This window comes from Notothenia coriiceps, unplaced genomic scaffold, assembly GCF_000735185.1.
Source record: "Notothenia coriiceps isolate Sejong01 unplaced genomic scaffold, NC01 NC01_scaffold00031749, whole genome shotgun sequence".
NCBI classification, from domain to species: domain Eukaryota; kingdom Metazoa; phylum Chordata; class Actinopteri; order Perciformes; family Nototheniidae; genus Notothenia; species Notothenia coriiceps.
In genome coordinates this window covers 149,861-177,050 of record NW_011364450.1, presented here as the reverse complement: position 1 = coordinate 177,050, position 27,190 = coordinate 149,861, and the positions used below count along the sequence as shown (strand labels likewise).

At 40.3% G+C, this 27,190-nt stretch overlaps 3 protein-coding genes across 6 annotated transcripts in view; 2 read left to right on the top strand and 1 right to left on the bottom strand.

Annotated features, from left to right (window-relative positions):
- LOC104960238 (activin receptor type-2A) overlaps window positions 1-8,142 on the top strand; it is a 44,746-nt gene extending 36,604 nt beyond the window's left edge. For all 3 annotated transcript variants that reach the window (XM_010788218.1, XM_010788220.1, XM_010788217.1), the window contains 5 exons: window positions 1,224-1,369; window positions 1,467-1,581; window positions 2,191-2,329; window positions 2,432-2,562; window positions 2,806-8,142. In XM_010788218.1, coding sequence (XP_010786520.1) covers window positions 1,224-1,369; window positions 1,467-1,581; window positions 2,191-2,329; window positions 2,432-2,562; window positions 2,806-3,000 — 726 coding nt within the window. In that variant the 3' untranslated portion in view covers window positions 3,001-8,142. The remainder of the gene's footprint in view (window positions 1-1,223; window positions 1,370-1,466; window positions 1,582-2,190; window positions 2,330-2,431; window positions 2,563-2,805) is intronic.
- Window positions 8,143-8,869: 727 nt separating this feature from the next.
- Window positions 8,870-12,824, bottom strand: orc4 (origin recognition complex, subunit 4). 2 transcript variants are annotated; one of them, XM_010788215.1, is made up of 14 exons: window positions 12,719-12,824; window positions 11,967-12,040; window positions 11,805-11,881; window positions 11,328-11,418; window positions 11,107-11,182; window positions 10,819-10,904; window positions 10,681-10,729; window positions 10,452-10,603; window positions 10,186-10,359; window positions 10,026-10,112; window positions 9,719-9,827; window positions 9,532-9,627; window positions 9,384-9,451; window positions 8,870-9,281 (listed from the first exon to the last, which is right to left on the bottom strand). In XM_010788215.1, exons 2-14 carry the CDS (start codon window positions 12,021-12,023, stop codon window positions 9,099-9,101), a joined length of 1,305 nt encoding a protein of 434 aa, XP_010786517.1. In that variant the 5' UTR covers window positions 12,024-12,040; window positions 12,719-12,824; the 3' UTR covers window positions 8,870-9,098. The 2 variants fall into 2 exon arrangements, with proteins under 2 accessions (XP_010786517.1, XP_010786518.1); XM_010788216.1 differs by lacking the exon at window positions 12,719-12,824 and adding an exon at window positions 12,302-12,319.
- Window positions 12,825-15,118: 2,294 nt separating this feature from the next.
- The window catches only part of mbd5 (methyl-CpG binding domain protein 5), a 35,357-nt gene continuing 23,285 nt past the window's right edge, over window positions 15,119-27,190 (top strand). Inside the window, exons 1-3 of the mRNA XM_010788214.1 lie at window positions 15,119-15,207; window positions 19,176-19,864; window positions 25,289-25,391. Coding sequence (XP_010786516.1) covers window positions 19,752-19,864; window positions 25,289-25,391 — 216 coding nt within the window. The 5' untranslated portion in view covers window positions 15,119-15,207; window positions 19,176-19,751. The remainder of the gene's footprint in view (window positions 15,208-19,175; window positions 19,865-25,288; window positions 25,392-27,190) is intronic.

Genomic DNA, 27,190 nt, shown 5'->3' with positions numbered 1-27,190 from the left:
GCAAACCTTCCCTTGATAAAGACAGAATAAAGAACAAATATCAAGGAGATAAATGAGCCGCATTTATCACAGCGCCATTATTCACCAGAACAATCTATGAGCAGGGAGTTGGCCAGAGGACTTCACTGTGGCTCTAAAAGGACACCCAGTGCGTCGTGTTATTTATCACCCTTCATTGAAATATGAAGCTCCATAAATCTATCCCCTTTTTTTTCTCAGTGATAAACATCTGTACAGTTACAGTATTGAATATCCAACAAGATGTCTTTTACCGCAAGAGCCATTCAGCTGATGTTGTAAAGAATTGGTTTTATTGGTGAAATGTAATACTAGCCACAAGCCAGAGTGACTTTCCGGTCATTACGGATATTGCTGTTACCATGGAAACCTGCTCTGGCCATTACTATACTATTATTTAGCATTTTATATCCCTGCAGTCATTTGATTTTATCGTTTCCCTGACGTCACCCATGTTTCTATATCCTCTTGAGACCTGGGAGAATTTTTTTCATCTCATTAGACGAATATTAGAAATACATTCCCATGAAAACCCTGCTTTATTGACTGCCTCACTCCTGAGAGTTCAATGTTGATACTCCCTAAATAATTCATATTATATATTATATTTTGACAAAGTATATTTTCCCTCCCTTAGCAATTTGTTTCCTGAAAAATGGATGAAAATACAAATAAGCAATTGCAACTGTCCACACCCTAAGGAAATATATAATGTGTACTTTGAGTGGCTCAAAAGTTATCATATACTTCAAAGAATTTAAAATGATTTAGTTTATACTCACAATAGAATCTATATAGAATCAAATAGATAGAAATCTTTATAAATTTGATACATTTTAAGACTTTAAATGATCATATGCTTATCAAATGTTAATATCATTTTTATAAATAAAAAACTACATCCTTATAGAGACAAGTAACAATATATATTTGTACATTTGCTCAGTTCACTGCCTGTCAGACAATAAATGTGCAATTCCCACCATTTCAAAAGACACATCCCCATGTGAGTTGATTCCCTAGAAAGCCCAGGACGTGCTTTTCACAGAACATCAGACAAACTGCATGCATGGTTAAAAAAAAAAAAAAAGCCTCAGTCTCCCACGAGGATAGTTGCCAGGTCTCAGCAGGAGACGAGTGGAAAAACAAATACCTGTACATCACATAGGTCTAATAGATAAATGAAATGACTTCATCCTCCCCAGGGCTCCATGACGGATTTCCTGAAGGCCAACGTGGTGTCGTGGAACGAGCTGTGCCACATCACTCAGACGACGGCCCGTGGCCTGGCTTACCTGCACGAAGACATCCCGGGACACAAGGACGGACACAAACCCTCCATCGCCCACAGGTGCGCTGCCCAAATATCTCATATAAAAACAGACGTATCATTGTGACTGGCCCGTGAGTTTTGTTGGACTGAATGTGGTTTCTTGTTTGCCTCTCAGGGACATTAAGAGTAAGAATGTGCTGCTGAAGAGCAACCTGACGGCCTGCATAGCTGACTTTGGCCTCGCCCTGCAGTTTGAAGCAGGGAAATCAGCCGGAGACACACATGGACAGGTACAGTTCAACAAGCAGGTGTAAAATAAAATAATAAAAGTTACAGTGCAGTGTTAGATACTTTTTTATTTGTTAAATAAAAGGCTGCAGCAAACAGAAAAGACAAAGCTGCCTTTTCTCTCTTATCTGTTCTGTGTCAAACCGGATCCTCTAGGGTTAGGGTTAGGACACGTAGATTTGTGTTTCTGCCAGGTAAGCGAAAAGCTTTCTTACGAGCATCAATTTTCGCCGTTTCAGGCCCTCTTTGTGCTGTGTCATGGTTTTATTCTTCCAGTTCAGTTCTGACCTCTTGAGCTGTTCGATCTGAACCTTTAGTTGTAGGAACATTCTCCTGGGTCTTATATATATATTTTTTATTTTAGTATATATTTTTTATGTTTCTTTAAATTTATAATTTTTAAAAATGTATATTTGTATTTTAATTTATATGTAAATGTATTTATTAAAAAAAAAAAAATGTATTTATTATTTATATTTTACATTACCATTTTGTAAACTTAATTGTTCTATGTTGTAATTTTATGATATTTACCTACAGAAATTAATGTTTTTTTTTAATATACAGACAAATGCGCTGTATAACTACATTGTGATTTCTATTTGATTCAGGTGGGGACGCGGCGCTACATGGCTCCTGAGGTCCTAGAGGGCGCCATCAACTTCCAGCGCGACTCCTTCCTGCGCATCGACATGTACGCCTTCGGCCTCGTCCTCTGGGAGCTCGCCTCGCGATGCACCGCCGCCGACGGTGAGACAGAAAAACGCTGCCATTAATAAGTGCAGTGTTATTTAACTCCAGATTTAACTCCAGATGAATCTACAATATGACCATGTGGTTGTGTGTTTCCAGGCCCTGTGGATGAGTACATGCTCCCGTTCGAGGAGGAGGTGGGTCAGCATCCGTCTCTGGACGACATGCAGGACGTCGTCGTTCACAAGAAGCTGCGGCCCATCCTGAGAGACTGCTGGCAGAAACACGCGGTGAGCAAAGAAAACACATTGCCTCCGCTTTTAAGTTGTTCAATTGTTAAATTAGATATATCCTCAATAAAGACACAAGGGATGTCAAAATAAGAATGAAAAATTAAAGTTTGCAATATGTAGTACCAAATGTCACCAAATTCCTTGTGTTACGTTTTGAGGCAAACAATCAAATGTACTTAGATTTCTATTTGATATATTTGTGTATGTTTTGCAGTAACATTAATGTCTGTTCTCTCCCAGGGTCTGGCCATGCTCTGTGAGACCATCGAGGACTGCTGGGACCACGAGGCGGAGGCTCGCCTGTCGGCCGGCTGCGTAGAGGAGCGAATTGGCCAGATGCAGCGCCAGGCGCCCGCCATCGGCCCCGAGGAGATCGTCACCGTCGTCACCATGGTAACCAACGTGGACCTCCCGCCCAAGGAGTCCAGCTTATGATTGACGTGAAGACACACGGATCAACACGAGGGGAAGAGCAGCCAACCCTGGTTGGTTGGCGTAACGATTTTTTGTTCTTTCCTTTTTTCCGTTTTTTTCCTTTAAGTGCGGGCCGCTACTCGCGCTCAGGAAACACCTTGCGCCCACCTCACCACATGAGTTGATATCCACCTCATTTTGATATGTGTGCCTGAGGATTTGAAACATTTTAAAGGTTGAAACTCTCTCATCTCCGAGCTATCGATTCAGGATATATAACGAGGACAAACGGCGTCACCGAGTGCGGACATGCTGGGACGACGACACTCGACCAACACTTCTACCATGTATTGTTTTTATATACATACACACACACATAGGAGGGCGACCCGTTCTGCTCGGTTTTTCTACGGAGAGAGAAGATCCGGCGGGGAAAGTTCACAGGACTCTCGGTGCATTTTAGTGTAAAAAAGAAAAAAAAAGAAAAAACCTGGCTCTGGATACATTTGCTGTTTTCTCGTGTGCGTTTTTCTGAAGAAACGACTATCGTTCTGCCAATAAGCAACGGCTTCTGAATGTTTATAGTGTAATGCTGCTGTACATAGTGTATTATGGACCCAGACAACTTGGTAATCGAGCTTATTTTAAAGGGGGAAGGGGGAGGGGGGGTCCATTCTCAAGCATTACAACGATAAAAAAACCATAAACCTCCTTCAACCAGGTATACCTCAGTTCAGATGGACACAGTTTAAATTGAACCCTCTCCCTATTCACGGTTCTCCACAACCTTCATGAGTCTGCTGTCAGCCTCACTTATGGGTAATGTAGTCAGCAAGACCTCAATACACATGGCCATACACACCAAGTGTTTCTCCCCTTTTCCTCCCCTCTCACGTTGAGGTTTCCTCCATCCTGACTGAAAAAAAACACCTTTTTGTTTTTGTATTTCTTATGATAATGGGAAAAAGACAAATGACACCCATCCCATGATAAAGTTGTCGTTTAAAGTGATTCTTTTTTTTTGGGTTTGCCGTGTCAACTGTCTACGGAGTAATAATATCTGTCCTAGTTTTGGCAGTGAGATCTGGATATATACGTGTTTATATCTCTCTGGTTTAGCGCTGGGTACCAACTACTGATACCTTTGATATTAAGGAACAGCTCAAATCAGACGGTAGAACACGCTTGTCATTTTCATCTTTATGTGCTGATTCTATCTTTAGAAAGTGCAGGTTAACATAAAATAGATCATCCGACTTGTCTATTTTAGGAGAGGTATCACATTTTGAAGTGAAGGGGTACCCAGCCCTCATTTGGATTATTCCAACCTGTATTTAGCTGAGCCGGTTTGCTTTTGATTTGATTGCACACATCTTTAATTTGTTTTGGATTACTATCAAGAGTTTTCTGCTCTGTTTTGATACACCTCAGGAATCTTTGGTACTCAGCTCCTCCTCACCTAAGCCCCCCCCCGCCACCTCGCTGATTCTTCCACTTCCTCTCACTTGGCACTTGTAATGCTTTCACGCTACAAAAATGTGTCTTTATTACCAGTCCGAATTCAATTGAAACACTAATCCCACATATGAAACTGTAAGCTTTTACTAGTTCTTGCCCTTCCCTGTTTTGATTTAAGTCTGAAAGAAAGTTTGTCAAATGTTACCCAAACACTTATTTGTTGTCCCTTTTGTCTTCTGTCTCGACAAGCAAGCCAAAAAAGCTACTTTTATTTTCTCCGTCTCCCCGCTGTCTTTCTCACTAGTTCCCTAAACTAGCTGGTGTGTTTTATGACAATTTTCAAAGTTAACAGATTTCACAAATTAACTATGTGATCATTTGTAGACATGAACTGCCAGTTAGGGGCAGTTTAATTCTCCCCACACTGGGCTTAATTTAACTCATTTCAATCGTGTTAAACCAAACGATCGCACGGCTAACCGCAGTCAGACGAGGAATCTCTCTTTTCATCCTGGTGCCATTTCTAAGTATCCATATTAGTTACTCTTGTAGATGTCAGGCAAAACGGATGTATCTGTCACAGTGGTGCAAGCCACAGTGACATTTTTGACTCTTTATTTCTTCTGAGGGACATTGAACACTGGTGACCTGCAGTCTCTCCTCAAGCTTTGGGAACGGTTTCACAGGACAGTTTAAAATCAAGTGTTTGGAAACACTAAAAAAAACACAAGGACACTACCACACTGTTTCACATTCAGGGCCGATTCATAATTATGCTTTCTTTATCTTCAAGCAAACGCCGTACTGTAGTGTTTGAGCAAATAAGAGCTTAGCAAACAAGTTCAGAAATTGATGATCATCAGATCAAAGACTATTGCAACAACACAGCAAACCTGAAGGAAGTTAAAGCCATCTTGTTATTTGCCCACTGTAGCACGATAACGATATTTGCATCAATGTTGCTTCCTTTTGTTGCCGCTTTAATGAACTGCTAAAGAAAAAAAAGTATTTGTCTGAAGTCCTCTTGAAGCTTAAAGTCAGGAAGGATCAGCTCAGCAGAACCTCTGCTCTACCTCACCTTATTTGGGGAAGGGAGTGTGGCAAATGAACCAAAATCATAACCACGTTCCTCGGATAGAAGTTTAAAAAGCCTGTTTGGGGGATTATTTCTGAATGTAAACTCCCCTTTCTTTCCATATGAAATGAATTGCGGAAGCTAAATAAGGCAAATGACCTAAAACGGACCTGCAAGCTAGCACAAACACAGAGGAAAAAACACCAGTATTACCTTTTTCCCCCGAGTTTGTGTCCAAAAGTATAAAAAGTACTCACCAGTATTACAGCAGCCAGAGTGTTTGGTTGGCACTACTGTAGGTAGACGGTGGAAGATCTCCAGTGTTAAGACAAAGCTTGAGTTTAAACTGCGCTTGAGAAACCGACCCAAACCAACAAACACCATTCAGGGATTCAGTACTATGCTTTTCTAAGTTCTAGCAAGTTATATGCAACCAGTGCCGCAAATTACCCTACAGTGCTGTAGGATCCTCTGCAGGAGTGACTTTCAATACACACACACACACAATTAACTTGTAGCATTTTAATTTTTTTTAAATCCTTGCATATTGATATGTTGTATTTATTTTTTAATTTACAGGCCTGAGGTTTTGGGGATCGGAGTTTAGGTCCGACAAGAGTTGGCACCATTTCTGGTTGATGTTTGGGGGGGGTGGTTGTGGGTGGGTGTTCAGTTGTAATTCAGGAAATACTTTCATTAAGTCAAAAAGAAAAGATATTAACTGTAAAACGTTCTTCTTTCTATGGACAAACGACCGAGAATGAATGTTCTTCAGAATCCTGGATTCCAGTATTGTGTGTACTGTGGTGGATCGAGCCCGGCCCGGTGTAACTTTAGAGGGCTTCGGCTCGTGTGATTGTGCCCTGTCGCCGTAGAAACTAGTAAAACCAACACATTAGGAGATCCATTCATACACTTAATTGGTTTTACAATTACCTACTGAAGATTTGATTGAGTACCTGCTCTAATCAGAAAGAAAAGGAACAGTTACGGCAAATGATGTGCTTTCTTTTGGTTGAAAATGAAATATTTAACTACATAATCATAAGGCGGATGTGCAAACAAGTGTTCTCCACACACCAACTGGTATTTATTAAGACAGAAAGTGGGCATCATGCATACATGAGATGTGTGTTATAAAACAAGTATGAGATTGCATTCTAATAAGTTGAAAGATAGGTAACGTTGCTTTTAGGTTGTTTGCTAATTTCACTGATTGTGTTATTAGTCCACACAGCATTCTGTAACATTTTATTTTAACGCACATTTATACAATTATTTAAGGATGATTTTTTTTTTTTTGATAATTAAGGCAATCAGTCTTTTCTGTCGATGTTTTCATTTAAAGGTGTATGAATGGGTTTCCTTAGCATGCAGGGTTTACGTTTTTCTATCTCGACTTTCTCTAGCCCAGCACCTCACATTGCTGTGCATATAAACTACCAGTGAAACATTTGTGTCTTGTTGCCCCCACTATTTTAAGCAGTCTAGGATCTGTACAGACATGAGAACATAAATACCTGTATCAACTATATACTCTGAGCTGAATCTTTGTGTGTGTTGAACTTCAGTGTTTCCTCTACATTCATTTATATTTTTCTTGTGTTTTGACTCGCCAGCAGGGCATGGCCCGGCTGCATTCAAAGTTATCCTTTATACGAAAAAAATAACTTTAAGTTGAGCTTTGTGTAAGCTAAAAGCTAGAGGCTCATTGGAGTACTTTGTAAGGCATCCAAGAAAGCACTTAAGGGTTCCTTGGCAGAAAAAACAAACAGCTAATGACGATCATTGAGCCCAGGGCGTTCCTCAAGGAGCCTACTCGGGTCCCCTGTCGGTTGCATTTTGAAGAATCCCCAAAGCTCTTAAAAATCTGTTGCAATACTCCATGTGTGATAATGCAATCACCCACTACGGGTATTTCATTCCAGCATCTCAATCTCCTCCTTTTCCCACTGTTGATAAGAATTATAGAGGAAACATTGAACTCCAATGACCTCGCCGCTATGACTGTCTTGGCCGTAAGATGAGTCTGGTTGCCAGGCCGGAAATTTCTACAAAAAAATCCCCCCTCGAAAACAAATGTTTTTGACCCCCTCGTTTCTCAAGGCCCTCGAGTTGCAGTGCTGGTCCAGGATCTGCCAACACATGCTCTAATGATATTGATGCTCATCGGGTTTCTGGTTTTAGAATACTTATAAATATAATTCTTTAGGGACCCAAAAATGAAAGTGGGTTGTGAAAAAGAAATCGGAAAATGTCTCGTTTCTTACTCCGGATTCATGTGACATTACATTGTATGTTACTTACAAAAGGATGTGAACATAGAACATGACATTAACACCTGGAAGGAGTTAGTACAACACAAATATACCACATGGAGAAAGGACATTTTTGTTCTCCATAGGTTGTGGTCCTGACCTCATAGCTCCCAGTGAAGGGTCATGGGAGGATCAGAGAAAAGACAATTCCCTTCGCAAAGTATTAAAGCAGAATAAACCTTAAGAAACCCTGAATGCAATATCACAGAGGAGATTTAATCGATCCCTGATCAGCGTTGCAACTCTCGGTTAATGGTTTTTATCAGCTGAAGTGATCCACGTGATGTAAATAAATGTGTTTTTAGATTGTGACTATGATGTTTTTCTTTTGTCTTACTAACAGGTTGAGTATTCAAGCCGGCTACATAACAAAAATGCATCGTAATACACTTATTTGAACTATTGTGCACTAGAACAAAGTAATCATGTGTTCAGAGAGTTTGTTTGTTCTTCAAATAGGTGTCCTTGAACAAGACGATCAAAATGTCTCCTTCAGTTAATAGATAATGGAATTATTATAACTGACACTGTCAATCAAATTAATTGAAGTAAGTAATTATACTTTATTAAAAATGCAAGATTTGATTTATTGTTGGATCTTCTTTGCAGGACTTAAGGCCCTCAACAAAGTCCTAAACATGTTATGGTACATCGGTGTTATAAATAGACCCGTTAACGGCATATATGTACAGTATGTGCAGCGTGTTTAGCTCTGGTATATAAAAAGAAAATCACTGCATTATCCAACGTGATTGAACCAATACATGAATATTAAATGTTTCTCCTTAGAAGCACATAGTGGTGAGATTCAGGCCAGATTACTGCATTCTTCCATCTAATGAGGGTCTTTGTCCTTCCTGCTGTTGCTGCAGAAATCCACCACTAGATGGCAACGTCTAGCTGATGAAGTGCTGACTCCAGCATGAACTTTCTCCTTTTTAAAGTGGAATTCAAGCTGAAATATGGTCAAATTAGAAAACAAAAGTCTTATTTTATTGAGACATGTATTTATTTTTAAATAATATCAATTTCAGAATCCTTTCATTACCAAATCTGGTGAGAAGTGTTTTATTTGTTGCTTTTTTGGGTGAATTAGTGACAAATAATCCTAACATACAATTATTTTAACAGTTAGAAAACTATACAGTTTTATGTGGTCCTTAGTCTTGAGCTGCAGTGCTTCCATTTGACAAGAGATCTTCCTCAGGTTTATTTCACACTTTCTCAAACAGTTCTGGGTACATAAAGTCCAAATGGATTTAGAAATCCTAGCCGTACGCCGACATGGCCCACTGCTTGACGTCAGTGGGGCATTGTGGGTATTTCTGCAGGGCCTCCAAGACCTGAGTGTTGTCCAGCATGAGTCTCATCAGCTGGTACTCCCTCTGAGTTTTGGCCGAGGAGCTGTCCACCGGCCGGATCATCTCCAGCTGCTGCAGGTGCTCGAAGGCCTGAGGACGGGCGGGGGATTGTCGGTGAATAAAAGTAGTTTTTATATACAAAGATTTTAATATTGTCTGTTTGTCTAGGACTTAAAATGTTTTTATTCTCACCTTCATGATGACAGGCTGTTCAAAGTTGTACATGGAGTTGGACTTTCTCTGCAGGAACTTCTTAAACTCTAAAAAAAACAAAGGAGTTTATCAATGTTCAGCTCCATCCAGTGTTTTTCTTATTACAAAAACTAGAGTCTTTATTTACCGTTGTGGACCATTTGCAGATTGAACGGCTCTCCGTCGTAGACGTCGTTGAGGTGTTTCATGGCGATGATCAGACACAACTCCAAAATAGACAGACCTAAAGACAAGAGAAAATACAACAAGTGTGAACTAATTGAAAAGTTCAAGTGTCAAATACCTAATTTTTGTGATTCTTTTTTATTTTTTACCGTGGAGCATATTGGCCTGGGCGTCGACTAAACACATCTTGCTGGCCTCCAGGAGGTCTGCAGGTTTGATGGCAGGTTTGGCTACAGACACACGACTCAGGCACAACATCTGCACATAAAACAGGTTTTTCCTTTAATCAAGGGTTCACAAATTGCACATGTCTAAAAGAACATTATATACTTCTTTCCTGGATTTATAAAATATTAAGGGTAACTATTAGGGATTCAACACCATAAATGTTAGAAGTAGAGTAAGGTACTTTGCAGAATGGGGTACAAAACATATCTAAAATGTAGTGTGTTTTACCAGCAACATGTGGTTTGAACGGAAGTTCTTGCTGGAGTTGTAGTGCCTCTGTAAAGCATCCTCCACCGATTTGTCTTCACACAGAGTCTGAATAAAGACAACAAACTGTTTAGCGTGATCCACACATTTTGAATTCAACATGTTTGTTCCCTTGCTCCACCTTGACGCTGGCGTTCCAGTCCTGAGCGAACGTCTTGTCGGGGAAGTCGTCCTGCAGGCCGAGTTGTGTTTGCACCCGCTCTAGGTACTGACTAAAGGTGGGGTTGCTCAGCAGGTGGATCTGACGGTGAGAAAACCGCGACTTCACCCGCTTCTCCAGCAGCTCCAGAACATCCTGGAATGGAAATGATACACCGCGACAAAAAGGTTTGAAATCAAACCGCCAGTATGATTTCTGTACGGTGAGGAGGGTGAAGTGAAGCTCACCAGTCTGCAGGTGACGCCCACCACAGCAACGGGGGCCTGGGCAGACTGAGAGACGTCGAACAGGTTGTAGAGCAGCGTCTGGTTCTTGTGGTGGGCGAACAAATCAAACTCATCCAGGACGAACAACACCGGGCGGCTGCTGCTGCGATCACCTGGAGGAAAGAAGCAGGTGGCCTTAAATGTAGGCAGTTTAATCCAAAAGTACGTTATCAGTGTTGCATTTTCTTACCTTTCTTCAATGCCTCCAGCAAGAAAGACAGATTCTCAGCAAAACTTCCCTGGGTTGACACAGAAGCAGGTATTTAGAGCAGCTTTTTTAGCATTATTAAATGGCAAAATATGGATACAACTCAATCCAGATACTTACAAACACTTTGTCCCCGACAACGTTTTCAAGGTGGAGCTGCCGCGTCATTTCCTGAAGCGCTATTCTGTCATCAGTCTGCAGGAGACCTTCAGCAAACAGGCGAGAAATGTATCTGGTGATGTGTACTCAGAGACATTTTTAGCAAGTCATAATGGTTTATTATCTGGTTGATGCATTAACCCTGGTCAAATGGACATAGAAAAGGCTAATCTGGCAATAACAAATGTTCTACATATTTACATTATCTCATAAATAACATTGTGTTTGGTGAGGTATCAGAGTCTGTACCATTGAGATGAACCTGCAGCAGATTTTTTTCTACTTCTTTTTCTTCTAGCAGGTCTCTCAGCACACACTTCAGCAGCTGCAGGCACAAAAACACAAACACACCATGAGACAAAACAACCCTCCCAGGATTTAAACACACCTCCAACACAATCCATCTTCTTCTCTGCCATTTTTCTTTCTACCCATAAGCCCATTTCAGGCTTCTGGCTGCAGACGCTCACCATTGTTTTTCCTGATCCTCTGGGGCCGACAATCAGCACCGAGTTACTCTCCCCGTGGACGGCCGTGCGCTTCAGCAGCTCCAGGAGGTGTCTGAAAATATAGTGTTTTAACTACAATACCCACAATGCTTCTTTGGTAGAAGAAAAAAAGTGTGTTATCTCTTTTCCTTTCTACCTGCAGAAACAGCCTCATCTAATGAGTATAAAGGAATGAATGTACTCGTGTTGTGTTCAAGTCAGCTGGGAAATGGAGCTTTTCACACTTTTGAACTGGAACAGCACCGTTAGCCAGGTAAAGACTCGACTGGGTCACAGAGAATCATCTCTTTTTCACAGATGACAAACCTACTACAGTTTTACTTTTTAGTACTTTTTAGTTTAACAATCTAAATGCAAATTACAGATAGATTTTTCTACAATAGCAACAGACTTTAGAAATTATAAAAAGTGTTAAGACTATTATTGAAGTAAACCTACTTGTGTTGAGCCTCCACTCCCTCCGGTGAGTCAGGAAGCTGCTGATGGCAAAGCCGCTTCCTTAAAATGTCCTGAACCTGTAGATAAATGTAGATGAATATAGACGTCATTACAGGGACACACCACCATAAACAAGTTAGAAGATGATTGGCCGATACAAACCTGTGAAATGCATTCTCCTACTGGCAAAGGAGCATCTTTCGCCTTCCTCTTGCTCATGGTGCTGAGATTATAAACTGCAAAATGTGGAGATCATGGGTTAAAATGCGCTTCAGGGACTTCCAACGGTCCTAAATAAGACATCCCAAAAAATGCGATCTACTTTAGTGTGGTTTTATTGTATTAAGCAGCACCATAATATGAGAGTAATTATATCAGAATTGATCCCTCTGCTGTTGTGCTTTCTGCACAATGAACTATTTCCTCACTGTATTTTATCTCATGTAAATTGAAATCTTATAGGCTACTGTAGGAATATGTCCACTAAATGCACTTACATTGCAAGATGACACTTGCTACGCCAAACTCCAATCTATTAATCGTGAATACTATGATCTCACTGTGCGTGACACCAATACTACTTCTACTTAAGAAATGTGTATACAATATAGCCTGAATCTTACTATATAAACTAATACATCAATATAAGTGGATGATTTGTATGCCGAATAACAAAGTGACTCGTAGCTATTTGATAATGATCGTAATTTGCATTCAAGATCTGTTAATATTTGCAATACACAAGGAGAAACTAATGTGTCATCATTTACGAATGGAGTTTGGTACTGCTTTCTCTCCACGCTGTCACCGGGCTCTTTAGCAGCAGCACGCTCCGTCTTAAATAGTGACACTACTTAGTTAAACACTTAAGTTAGTCTAGCAATGTAAGCATGTCAAAAAATAAAGAGACATACCTTGAAAAACAGTAATTCCCTTCCATAGGCGTTCTCAATCTTCGCGGGAAGAGTACTTTGCCAGCAGTGACGACTTCCGGCTTTGACTGATTCTCCGGCTCTGATTGGCTGAGGCTCGGAGTAGAATACCTTTTATTCTTCAATTTGCACTGTCACCTAAATAGCCATTTTCGTCACTGTTTGTGTTTGTAATTAAATGTTATTGTTAATATTTCTGTTTTTATTTTATTTGTAACCATTTAAAATCCTTTGCCAGAGCTTTTGACCACAAATGATAGTCTTCATTAGCATTTGGTGTTGGACATTTCAGCATAAAATAATAACATGTCATTTGTCTTAAAGCACATTCAAAATAACCATAACTTAAAGAATTGCAGCTGACCATCAAACATGTTTCAAAATGTAAGCCTATATATTCAATAACACCCAGGTGTATAGGTTCAAATGTATCCTCTTTACTTTCTTAACCCTTAGATGCCCGAGTGACTGGACCCTACACTCTTCCATAAGTGGGTAAAAAAAGGCCCCGTATTAGAATAATGTGTTTTTATGCCATTTTTGTCATTTTGGTTAAGAAAAATCACTTGTATAATATTTTGTATTATATTTTGGTTCACACTAGAAATATTTTATATTTAATTTTTCACTATTTATAATTTTCGAAAAAAAATTACATTTTGAAAAAAAACATTATGTATTATTATTATTATTATTATTATTATCAGATCTTGCTGTGTAAAATAATATAAAATAATCTTCCTGAGAGGTGTCACTTGTGATGTTGTCTATGTGGTCTACAGTGAATGTAGTCCTGACACAGGTGATAATAATCAAAGGTTCCCATAGAAAATGCATGCGGGTCATTTTTGACCCACTTATAGAAGCTTGGTGTAGTAATACAAAAACTACAATTTCTTAAAATTTAAATTTAAAATTTGAATGGCATGATATCCAAAACATGTTTTTTGAGGAATAGCTGGAATATGAAATGATGAAAAAATGTAATTACAAAGATATTCAAGAAAACCACCTCACCGGGTCAAAAAAGACCCACTTATGCATCTTTAAGACAAACTAAATCCAGACAAGCCCCACATAATTACATTTTAGAAAACATTGGTTTGTTCTAAAAAAATAAAATGAATATGTGATATAGCATTTAATAAGATGATGACTGGATGCTCAGGCTAAAAAAATGAATTATTTAAAATCTGCAAAGCCATAATTGCCACCACTGTTCTGATTTTGATACAATCATGAGGGATTTTTGAATGGCTGCATTACATCTTTTACTCACTCACAATAATGACGAAGCTCTGGAGATACTTAAAGGCTTCCTGTGGCTTTTGGTTGACTGATGAAAAAAGCACAATAAACCACCAGACATCTCACAAATCGCCTCCCAGTCTCCGCTCACATTTAGCCTGTCACATTATGCTAAAATGCGGCTCTCCGCTCACACATTCTGCTCTGTGTTTGGCCTTAAAAATACATGAAGCGGTCCTTTTACAGCAGCCAAACACTGAATTAATTTACCGTCTCCTCAGGTCTGACCTTCAGACAAAATTCAAGCATTTTCTCCCTGAAATGCATCTCCTTTTTTTTTTTACTTCAGATCACTGAACGCCCTCTATTTCTGAGCGCTTGTATTTTTTGCATCTGTTTATGCTTCAATACCACTATGTTGCATATTTTAAGGTCTGGTAAAAGTGTATTATATTGTATATTGTATAGTTTTTGTATTATTATGTTTATTTTTTTTGTTTTCCTTATTTTAGAGTCAATTCATTAAGGTTGATGAATTGCTAGAGGTGATACAGTCAAGTTTAATTGATGCCTGGAAATTATTATAATGAATTATTAACAGCAATATGCAGCTAATAGTATTAACTTGCTCACACAATATTAATGACATTAACTGCTGTTTATGGAGATATTGTCAGTGATTCTTTATCACTGACAATGCTTATAACTTTGATTATTACAGTGTTAGAATCAGTTTAAATGTCCTTTATTTGTATTTGATTTAATTCTGCACCATGTTTGGCATCGACCACTAAAATTATTTGTACGTTGTGGATACCTCAATATAAAAAGGGTGCAACAACCGATTAATCTCTGGGGTCATTATTTGATTTTCTGTCTGAGGACTGAAATAAAATAAGTCAAATAACACAGATATTGTTCTTTACTTTGCCAATGATAGCTGAAGCTCTCTCAGGAAGGCCCCCAAATCCCTCCAGAGAGAGCCATTACTGAAAACGACAGCACTGTGTGAGTCACCCCACCCACGCATCCAGTTGTTTCAAGATTATGTCATAATTGTGTTCCCAACTTTTGCCATGCAGAGCTCATGTATCTGAGCTCTGGGGGTAACGTGCATCACCTCTCCCATCTGCTGGCTGCTCCTGCAACGCATGCGCACTGCGGCTCTCCATCATTTCCAATATCCCAGTGTAAGAGAACCAGCAGAGGCAGAGAACTAATGGGTAGGCTTCTTATTCTTATTTTTAAAAGGTCAGAAACGCACTGCTGCTCGCCCATTTCTCTGTATCAGTACCGGTGTGCATTCGCCGACATGCCCGGGTTAGAACGGACTGTTTATGGTTTTACTTCACGCAGACAGAAACGTTAGTGCCTGAAAAGCGTCTCTGTCTTCTTCTTCGCTCTCTCTGCAAACGCAACGGGTTTGCACCTAGCATGCTAAGCTAACCCGTGCTAACTCGGCCTGGCCCTGGCCTTGCCTGGCCCCTTGGCTCGACACCTAACGCGGGCCTAGCTTCTGTTTTACTTCGACAATATAAAGTCGGAATGTGTGTGTCGGGTCCTCAACTTGGACAAACCCGGTTACGGGTCCCCAATTAAATGCTAAAGCGTTATTAGCGTAGCCGAGCTCGCCCTCTAATTCATTTTCGTTACAACAAGCTAGCTGGCTAGCTAACTAGCGATAGCTAGACAGCTGACGCTTGGCATGCTAACAGCTCCAGCTAGTTCAGATGCTGTTTCCAATGCATCAAAAAGCACAGTCAGACAAGACTGATTTCGCTTGTTGACACGGTCACTTCTCAACACGGAGGCCCACTGACGATGGTTTTGCAAGTATATATATTGCTTTGTGATAGAGTAGACAACATCAAACGCCAAACGGTTGTCGTTAAAACCTTAATAAAGCAACACTTGGCACAGTTGATAGGCAATCTGGCTAATGTTCACTAAGCTAATTGGCTATTAGCTAACGTTTAGGTACCTAGGGTTGCTTTGGTAGTGAACACAAGCGGTTGTCATGTTCTCCAGTTTTAGGGATAAGCTCTTGTCATGTAACGTTAGCCAACTTGTTAAGCTGTCACTTTTGAATGCTGCTGCAGGACAATATGGCTAATTTACCCCTACAGCTAGCATTAGCCAACTCCATGGGCTTACAGCAAGATTTAAATGCTAGGTTGAGAATTAATGGATTTAATCTTGTCTGAAAGAGTAGTGGTAGATGTCTTTGGTTCAGTGAGAGGAGATCAGAGGGCAGTATATACTGCTGATCTATTTTGGTGTTGCACAGTTTGTCCATTCCTATTTATCAAGCCCAGGATTATACTCCACACACAGTACATGCTTTGTGCAGGTTACTTCCACTGCTACCTATTCCCCAATCTTGCTATATTTGACAACATATTACTCTGTTCTCATGGCACTATGCGTTTAGATCACGAGGGGGCAGATATTATGCACCAAAATGCCCTAGGATTTGTGGGCAGGGACATATGTCACCATAAAAACGTGCCCCAGACTGCCTAGTAAACCTTACATTGAGCATATTACAAGTTAAACGTCATAAACATGTGTTCAAGGTGACATATAGCACTGCAAACCTCTTAATGTACCTGCGTGGTAACACAAATGGAATCATAAATGGTCTGAGATCAATTGTTATTATTGCTGTATATAAACATACACTTTATCTGCATATAACATGCATGGTGTTTAGTGCGTGACAAACCTTAAATCCCATTAAGTCAGGACTGCTGTGAGGCACATTCAGTATCAACATATATATGTCTTAAGGTTGTACTAGACTGAGATTGTGTTCCTTAATTTAAAAGGCTATCCTCTCACTGTTATCATTTCTTACTAGCTTTATTTAGGAGTCATATCATATTTAATGTTTATGTTTGGAACAGAGAAGTGTGTTACTACATTCCAAATGCTGGAACACTTTAGTCATGGCCTTGGAGATCTTGTGGTGGTCTGTATCGCAAGTTTTTGTGTACAGTTGACCAGATATGTTTGTGTTATGGTGAGAATGATACAACAAGTACTTCTTTAATTCCAGGACTAAAGCCCTCTTTGATCAGAATAGTAAATAAAGAGGATGCATTGATTTGACTGTAAAATAACAAATATCACGATAAAAGCCACTGTAATGAAAACTTCCTTTTGACCACGTAATGAGATGCACAAAAGCTACTTTGTCTGATCATATTCTTACAAATGTGAACATTGAGAGAGAACATTTTCATTTAATTAAGTTGCCGTGCTTAATGGACTGCAAATCCAGTTACTCAAGAACCGTTGGCTGCGGTTCCACTTGTCATTTTGATAGGATTTGTATCTAAACATTATTTTCTTCCTGTCTTTCTGAGACTGCATTGCTGTCAGTCTCCATTGGCTATATTTATTTCTTCTTCTGCATTAACTCCTATTCCATACTTTCTGCCACAATAATACCATACGTCATCGTGGCTCATCAGTTCATTAAGCTTCATCTAGCTGGCTGCAGTCCACATGCTAAAGATTCACCAGTTCACTGATAACCAATGTAGTTTGCATATTGCTGAGTCCAATTGTATTGATGTAAAGCTTAAAGAGAAAACATTGATTTCATTTAAAGAAGAATGTGTGGTGATTTATAGTTAAGCATCAGAGTGCAACGCTAGACAGATCTATCGTACGTGATCAAGCTCCAGAAGCTGTCATTGAAATAGTGTTAGCTGGTCCAACTTCATTGCTGCAAAGCCACCCTGCCTTGGTCACTTAACAGAATATTTTGAGGAAAATCCACCTTTTAGATGTTTCTAGTGCAGTAATAATTGAATTGTCACTGCATTTCTGGCTTTTAATGTTCCCACAATGTCCCCAGTTTGACCACCTCTGCTCTTCTCGCCTGTCTGCCCCTTTCTTTGTGCTGTGAATAATAAATGTGAAAACATAATCTTTAAAAACAATCCGCCCGCAGTAAAAGGTTACAGATTAGCAGGTACCATATGTTATTTGGACATGGTAATGCTTGAGAGTTGGGGAGAGATGGGCAGTAGAATAATGGAAGCCGTGATTTCAGTTTGTGCGTTTGCATTAGTTAGGGGGCTGATTTAGACTGTGTTCCTGTGCCAAATGTTAAAGATGAAAACATTGGCTTTGGCACCTTTTGTAATATTAATCAAGATGTCTTTGGTTTGAATCTGCTCCAGGATTTTGGCTGCAGATTACTCCCCTCTCTGCTTACGCCTTAGGAAAGCTTAGAAATAGAGAGGTGAAACATATGTCACAGCAAGAGACTTCCTCAAAGAGCAACTAAGCACTTGTTGGAAAAATAATTTCCCTTCAATGTGAACACCGTAATGTGAATTACGTTTTTTACCTTTGCATTTTCCAAACAAGAATATCTAGGAAATGAGATTCAAACGATGTTAATGTCTCTCTGATAGGACACTACGCACTTCTCCTGAGATGATGAGGTGTTGCTTCTGCGTATTTCCAAGATAAAACGGCATACGTTTAACTGCGCCCTCCTTACCTCTCTCTCTTCCTCTGTGGTGGTGTCACTGGGTTCGGTCTCAGCAGCTCACAGGGCAGTTATGAGTCAGCAGCACCGACGGCAGAGAGGAGGCTTTGCATGGAGCGCCATCGCTCACATACTGAGTTCAGCCCCATTTCCCAGCAAACATAGTCTTCTACCACTGTTTGAAATGCTCTGTCTGAGAGAGGGGAGAGGGAAAATAATAGCTTTTTCGTGTCATAGTATGGACTGCACACTTCTGAAAAAATTACGTATTGTGATTTTATTTTTGACTGATTTAGGAGTTTAAGAAAATGTCAGTAATGCTGTGTCAATGTTGTTGTTGTTGTCTATCCAGTGTCATAATTATGGCAAAAGTCTTGTGTTTATTCACAAGATGTTTTGTTAAACCTGTAATATTTGTAATACAATAGTGGAAGCATTTTAATGTACTATGCAGTATACTGAGCTTATCTGCAAAAGCAGCATTTTGATCATGTTTGGCTGTATAAAACCTGGTCCTGCTCTTGTAACATATTGGATAATATTGCACTCTGGGAACAGAAGGTTTTTAAGGAGCTTTACTCTATTCCCAGAGCAGATTAAATTATGGACTTTTACTCATGCAAAGCAAATGAATCCCATCGACCATTAATTAATGTGTATTCTCTTTCCGTTCTGTCCTCACAGGAACCATGGGAATACCACTACCCAACTGCGTTTGGGATCCAATATGTTGAACACATTGTACTTGTCCGACTGAGGGACTGTGTCCTGGTAGGCAAAAGACAAATGGTAAAACATTAATAGTACACAACGACCCTCTGAAAGCACAGAGACTCCTGATCCCTGTTTCTGCAGCCAGCAATCTTCCTGAGTCACATGGCTCTGAGTGACAAGATGCAGTAATGGAAGTCCGTGCAATATTCAGCACTGTGTTGCACTGTTGGAAGAGCCTGTGACCTAAGATTTTCATAGTCATAACTACACTGTAGCTATGCACACATGACAATACAAGCCTTGAAGTCTTCTAGCCATGAGGCAGCTGAAAGGGTAGGGTCTGCTGTGAGCTCGCCTCACCCTACCCCACCACCCACCCAGAGTCCTACGTTGAAGCGTAATCCTGCAGCCCTCCCCGTCTCCTCCACCCTCCCACCCCCTCCTCCATCACGGCTTTGGAAGACGGACATGACGTGCGTGGCGAGGACGCTGGTGGATGTCTGATATATATACCTCTGAGGTGTCGAGTGTAAAACCAGTGGAGCAATGAATGGCGGAAAGGACTGTGAGGCGGGAGATGAGAGGCATGCCACCCCTGTGCAGGTCCCCATTGGCTGGCAGCGCAAGGCGGAGCGCAGCGGAGGGGTCATATACATAAGGTAAGAGGAAGAGCAAGCAACTCCTCACTGTTTTCAGTTCCATTATAAATGTATCTTTTCACAATTAATAAAATTAATATATTAGAGTATACATACTTGCTTAATATTTTTGACCAGTTGGGGATACTTACTAAAGCTGTCAGGCTCTTGACCCAAACAATTTGACAATATTGTCACACTTTTTTGACAGATTTGTAATAAAATAAGTCGTGCCGAAACAGGGTGTCCTCGGGGTCTTAAAAAGTATTAAAAGTTTATAAATAAATTAAGCGAAAATGAAGGCTATTAAAGGGCATTTTCCAAGGTATTACATTTTGTAGCTTGTTTTCAATAAGTATATAAATTGTCCAAAGAGGCTGCTCACTGGAGTGTGCCTGAATGTAATCATTGCGTAGGTGTGCAGTGTGATTCTGTGTAGTTTATTTATGGCATCCCGTTGGGTTTGACGTCATCTGAACAGGACATTGCACGCTCACTGACTGATAGCGCGAAGGCCCGTTTACGCCGGTTGTCAAACAACATCTTTATGGGGAAATGCAAGTTTGCGTCCAAATGGTTGGAAGATAAGGAGGAAGGAAAATCAATACTGTACACAGAGTTCCCGTTAGCCGGTAATTACCGGACTATGACCGGTAAAATATGCTGAAGACCGGCAAATCTAAATCTCTCCGGTCAAAGTGTCCGGTCAAAATAATTTCCCCTTAGCGCAATACCACATCAGTTGTGCAACTTGCGCCACTTATGTGACAGACAAGAATAGTGTGTGACAGACAAGAATAGTCAATTCTAATGTCTAACACTTAATGTGGAGAAAGAGATGTCCCGTATGGGTTGATTGTGCGTTGATCTGTTGGTAATGCCTCGGGGTTCCGAGGCCTTTACTACGAAGCTGGTTCAACCTAACCTGGATATGTTTGAGTTAGCCGGTTGGCCTAATCCAAAACATACGCGCTCTCGCTAAACTGTACTACGACGCGGGTAATCAAGTGGATCGCTCAAGCCAGCCATGCCCTATCTAGGTGCGCGTTCACATGAAAGGGGTGGTATCTGGAGCATTCGACCAATCAAACATGAAGAAGCGTACTGACAGCGCAGCGTCATACTTCCTGAATGAAAAGTGAATTTAAATATTAGTAAAATATGAAGAAGTTAAACTTTAAACATCCATGACTTAAACACTTTATCCAGGATAAAAGCCACATAGCTGCACCTGCAAGGTGAATACAGCTGGTAAAAGAAAAAGTGTTTGAATGCGTACATTAACAGGTTTATGATATCACTGCCCCGTCTAAGACACGATCTGACTTTAATTACATTTGACTCGAGTGTTTCGTCAACTTAATGTGTTGCTTAAAATAATACTTCTGCATACAGTATGTGACACTGTGAGTGTTGCACGGCCAGATACGGCTCAGCTGACTCAGATAAGGAGATATATGATACATTATGATGTGATATGCCGCGGACTGTACTTAATGTTACTTTGATCCGGTTACTTATGTTGTGGCAGATATTTAAGTAAGCTTTTTTTACGCTAATGTTATAATAGTCAGATTGCTCTGAAGATGGGAGGTGATATTCTATTAATGTTCACNCACTGCTCCCCCTGGTGGATCCATGATCCATTGCAGCTGGTTTCATTAAAATTACATGTATTTATCAAGAGGGCGTATCAAGTCCTGCGGGGGGGTTTTGCATGACATTCTTCTGGACGTGTTGATAGTGAGGGTTAGGGTTAACATCATCCAAGGGTGGTTTTCACTATAAGTAAAAAAGAATTTTTGGACGGACACTATAATTTACATTTTTGTTCAATCTGAATTTTTTTTTCAAATAAAAAACATCTATATTGATTCTGACTTTTCTACATCCAACTCACAGGTTTATCATTACTTTGAGAGAAAAGATTATTAATTTTCCCCTTTTAGAAGGGAAGATATGGTCATTTGTTCTGGAAATGTCATTTTCGAGCCTGAGACCTGAAAAACAGGCTTGGGGCTTAACAGAGGCCTGTACTACGAAGTTGGTTCAACATAACCTGGATATGTTTGAGTTAGCCGGTTGGCCTAATCCAAAACATACGCGCTCTCGCTAAGCGGTCTTACGACGCTGGTTATCAAGTGGATCGCTCAAGCCAGCCGTGCCATATCTAGTTAGGTGCGCGTTCACATATAAGGGGTGGTATTTGGAGCATTCGACCAATCACAAACATGGACAAGCGTACTGACAGCGCAGCGTCATACTTCCTGAATGAAAAGTGAATTTTAATATTAGTAAAATATGAAGAAGTTAAACTTTAAACATCCATGACTTAAACACTTTATCCAGTATGCAAGGTAAATACAGCTGGTAAAAGAAAAAGTGTTTGAATGCGTACATTAACAGGTTTATGATATGCCCCGTCTAAGACACGATCTGACTTTAATTACATTTGACTCGAGTGTTTCGTCAACTTAATGTGTTGCTTAAAATAATACTTCTGCATACAGTATGTGACACTGTGAGTGTTGCACGGCCAGATACGGCTCAGCTGACTCAGATAAGGAGATATATGATACATTATGATGTGATATGCCGCGGACTGTACTTAATGTTACTTTGATCCGGTTACTTATGTTGTGGCAGATATTTAAGTAAGCTTTCTTAATGCTAATGTTATAATAGTCAGATTGCTCTGAAGATGGGAGGTGATATTCTATTAATGTTCACGTTCACACAGTCGGTGATTTTTGCCGGCCGTCTTTCCTGCAACGGCAGCTTTTCTGTATTTCCTTTCTCCTGTAATATGACTTGATCACTTTAAACTCCGCACATTGAGCTCTGATTGGTCAGCAGGCAGTGCTTTCACTGAGTTGAGCTCTTAGCCTGCAGCAGGTTAGCCGCACAGCATAAGTTACCATGGAGATCTAGCCTGCTAAAAAGAGAACCAGCTTCGTAGGACCGGAAACCCAGAGTTTTCCCATGGGTTGATTGCGCGTTGATCTGTTGGTAATGCCTCTGGGTTCCGGTGGGCATGTAAACAAATGCATAATGCTGCGCTATACTTTGCAGCCTCACCCGGTTGCATAGCGACACTTATTGTTTAGGTGTCTTTTAATAAGCAGGTAGTCCTATCATTAGCTATAACTAGCTAGATCTGATCGATATGGACATAAACGCGAGTGAAGTCTAATCTGACGGGAGAGAGAGATCAGCTGCTGCTGACGAGTCGACACGCAGCTCTGCATGATCACCTGCAGCGGTGAGCGGAACAAAACACACACTTCAGGTTAGAATATCACACGTAGCTATTTTAATGACCTCTCAAACTACCGTAACTAGTTATAGATATGTTTAGTTTTACTGTCGGGTCACTCATTACTGATCTGCATGATACTGACGGGCTGTCAGGAGAGGGAGAGAGCGCTCCGTTTATTATTCCCGTGTTATTGTAAGTTACTGTACACTTTTGAATAGTTAATCTACTATAATTAGTTTGTTTAATATCGAGTCATATCAATTTTTAAAGCTCAATAAATAACAAAGAAGACCTTTGACCGGCACTTTTCTAATTTTGCCCGGAAGATTTCAACTTTAACGGACATTTTGACCGGCAAAAAAATATTCTAATGGGAACTCTGACTGTATATAGTGAATGTGAAGTGAAGTGTGTCGCCAATGTAACCGGTTAAAACTCCAAGTGGCGATGAGGTCTTAACATTTATGGAAAGGGTCTTAAAAAAGGTCTTACATTTGACTTCAGGATTCCTGCATATACCCTGCAAAAGAGCGGCTAATTTAATAAAAAAAGAATATGTGAGTTTGATAAAACTTGAATGGCTTTGCATAATTTTGATATCTTCAAATGTAAAGATATTCCCTCAAAAAAAAATAAAAGGCTACAAGAAGCACATCCTCTTATCTGGGAAGCAGAAGCCATAGTTAAACAATATTAACAATGATTTCAATTGCAGTCATTTTTATTCTTTCATCTCTCGTGACTTATGTGGACAAAAGAAGGTGATTCCATTTTAGAAGTCCTGTAGTTGATATAGCAATACATCATCATCAGGATTTGTTGTCGGCCCCTCAAAATCAAAGATGGCCCAGCAGGTTTGTTTACACACGTTTGGCTCTCTAATTGATTTTCTCTGCAGGAGGTGAACAGCAACATGATATCTTTTGATGGTGTTTCTTTCTGTGTGTAGTCATGGTTTTTCCCCCAAATGACTCTCCTGAAGCAGCAGTGTTGTTTTTGGCAAAGGCTCTTGAACATATTGTTGCCGATAATACTGCAATAGGCGATCCCTTAAAAACTGGAGCCTACATGTTGTTAGACGGAGACATTTCAAGTCATTTGTACACCAAATCCACTCATCTTGTGCTACAGGGACTCGGGTTGGATCCCTTACTTGTGTGATTGTGTTATGAAGACTGGAAGTTGGTGTCCTTCCCGGCATATGAACCCCAGCACGTGCATTTACCAGCCACAATGAACTAAAGCAGTTGGCTGGTGTCAGGTTTATTTTGGGGGTTGGAAAGAATCCTGTCTACTTCTGTGACCGTGGCCTGATACTGTCACTGCACACTTGTATTTGCCCATGTTTTTTTTTACATTAGCTTGAGGGATGTGTAACTCCAGATCCCCTCAGTAGATATATTTGTTGTTTCAATGTGTGTGTTTGATACATAAATACTGCTCTTCATTCGTGGCAAGTTTCAAATATTTCACTGGGTGTGTACTTCAGATTTTATCCAACATATTTAGGCACTGAGCTCCCTCATTTCTCCAGGGTTAAAACTGCTTCACTGACCTCCTGATCACATTTCTTGTATTTACTTATAGTCTTTTAATAATCCCGTGTTATAGTCTTCTTTTGGGAGTACAAAAAGAAACGCCACAATAGAATAAGAGATAAGATAAGATTTATTGATCCCAATTTTGGAAATGTTTGTGTTGCAGCAGCATAAAAAGACATGGGTTTGTACAATACAAGTTAAAAGACAAGAAATAAACAAGAAAGTAGAAAATATACATTTACAAATTAACAAGATATAAAGCAAGGTATTATATATACATAAGTATGTGACAGAATATTAAATATTAAGCTGAATAATAGGTTTATTTTTCTATAAATACTAGTAAATATAAATGTTTTTACATTTTTAATAAGAAATAAGTACACATATAAAAGGAAGACATTTACAAGCTTTTGCAAACTACTGCTTTCACATTGAGATTTTTGTTGTTGTTGTAAGTGCACAGCAACCCGTATGCACAGAATTGATAATGAATTTAATTGTGACCCCAGGATTCCAACTCGAATTGTGAATAACCAAAATATTGACACCCCTTAGTCACCCCCTTAGTCACCCCCTTTTTCCTCTGGAGCGTTTGCACCTGACGTGTGTCCTCAGCCTGACTTTGTGTTTTTCTGTGTGCAGTCCCAGTGGCTCGCTGCTGTCCAGCTTGGAGCATGTGAAGAGCTACCTGCTGACAGATGGGACCTGCAAGTGCGGCCTGGAGTGTCCACTCATCCTCCACAAGGTAATGTTTATCCTGATTCATTTTAAACACAGCTGCAGAAGATTTCCTTAGAAGAGATTAAGAAATCCCAATCGGCAAATCAAATTAAAACGCTGTTGCCCAAAAGTTACAGCTGGACAAAGGCCCCTTGCGGATTAAAAACTGTCAATCAAACTTGCACTAGCAGGTGCCATCTCTTTACTAGAAATGGCCAACATTTTGATAACTCACTTCATTAGAACTAAAAGGACCGATGTAGGCTCCAGCCACACGGAGACGATACGGGTCGTATCCGCTACAGTTCTCTATCATATAGACCAGCGGTTTTCAAAGTGTGAGGCGCGCCTCCCCTGGGGGGCGCCAGAGAGCTTCAGGGGAGGCGCAGCGTGAGACACAAAAGAACGAGAAAAAGACGAGTAAAGTGACACTTGCCCACTTGTGGCTGTCTGTGGAGACCGAGTTCCCCCACCTCGCCAAAAAGGCTGTAAAAGTGCTCATTCCCTTCCCCTCCACCTACCTGTGTGAGTGCAGGTTTTCCGCATTGACTTTGATCAAAAGCAAGTACCGGTAAAGGCTGCAGCCAGAGGATGATCTGTTGGGTAAAAATAAAAATACAAAATTTGTATAATTCTATATGTCAGGGGGTGATGAACCTGATAATTGGAACGTGGGGAGATCTTATTTCGGGCTTACCAGAGTTGGTATAACGTAGTTCATTAGCACGTGAACAATAATATTGTTCTAGCGTTCCTGGCGACCAGGCGTCTAGCCTTTTAACTCACAACAAGTAAACACACAACACCCTTGTACGCACAGGGCACGTACTTCTTATATGGTGTGTGGGTTCGTTAACGTACTAAGTTAATGTGTTTCATGCACCTCAATTATGTCAACAATTTCAACCTTGTCGGACCCCTGTCGGCCCAGCAAGAAGAACGTACACACGTCAGCGGCTGTGGAAGAATGTCTCCTGTCCGTGTAGAGATCGACGTCGTGCTGGCATATAAAAGGCGTGCGGCCACAAGAGTTCTGGTATAAAAAAAATTCGTAAAAAGTTGTACCACTCTATTTAGGTAATATACGAGGCCGTTGTGTGAGCTCGCAGTGAAACGAGGAATAACTGTGAGTGGGGATTAAATCACCCTTGTTACTCAGACGCAGAAAACTACGTGTGTNCATTGAAATCAATGGAGAGAGAAAGATTATCTTTCGATCCCGTTTGAATTGTGCCATGAATTACACATAATGATTTTTTTCAATCTTAAATAATAATTTCCATGTCAAAAAAGTCACAGTTTGTCGTAAAACTGTTGAAATGTAAGACAATGAAAAATACGCAAAATACTACAAATCCCAGATTCCCGCATGCTGGCTCTTATGAACCGACTGACTCCTCTTGTGTGTATGTACAGCTCGGGGTCTCCCGGCTCCCTGTGCGCAAATGCGACGCATCATATGACGTCACATGTTTGGCATGCGTCGATTGAAAATGCTTTATTTAAAACAAAAACAAGGACAATAAACAAAGCAGTCTTCACAACGGCCAGAAAAAAATACTTTGAACCGCCCTATAGCCAAAGCCCGAGACACTATATAAAGCATAATAAAGACAATATATAGAGAGCATAATGTTTTTAATGCAATGTAGTCTCGCAACGTAGGCTTCAGCAGAATGGCCCGCGGTGGGTAGCATTCGCTCGCGATCTCAAGTCGTCTACAATAGCGGTTTTCAATGTGTGAGGCGCGCCTCCCCTGGGGGGCGCTAGAGAGCTTCAGGGGAGGCGCAGCGTGAGACACAAAAGAACGAGAAAAAGACGAGT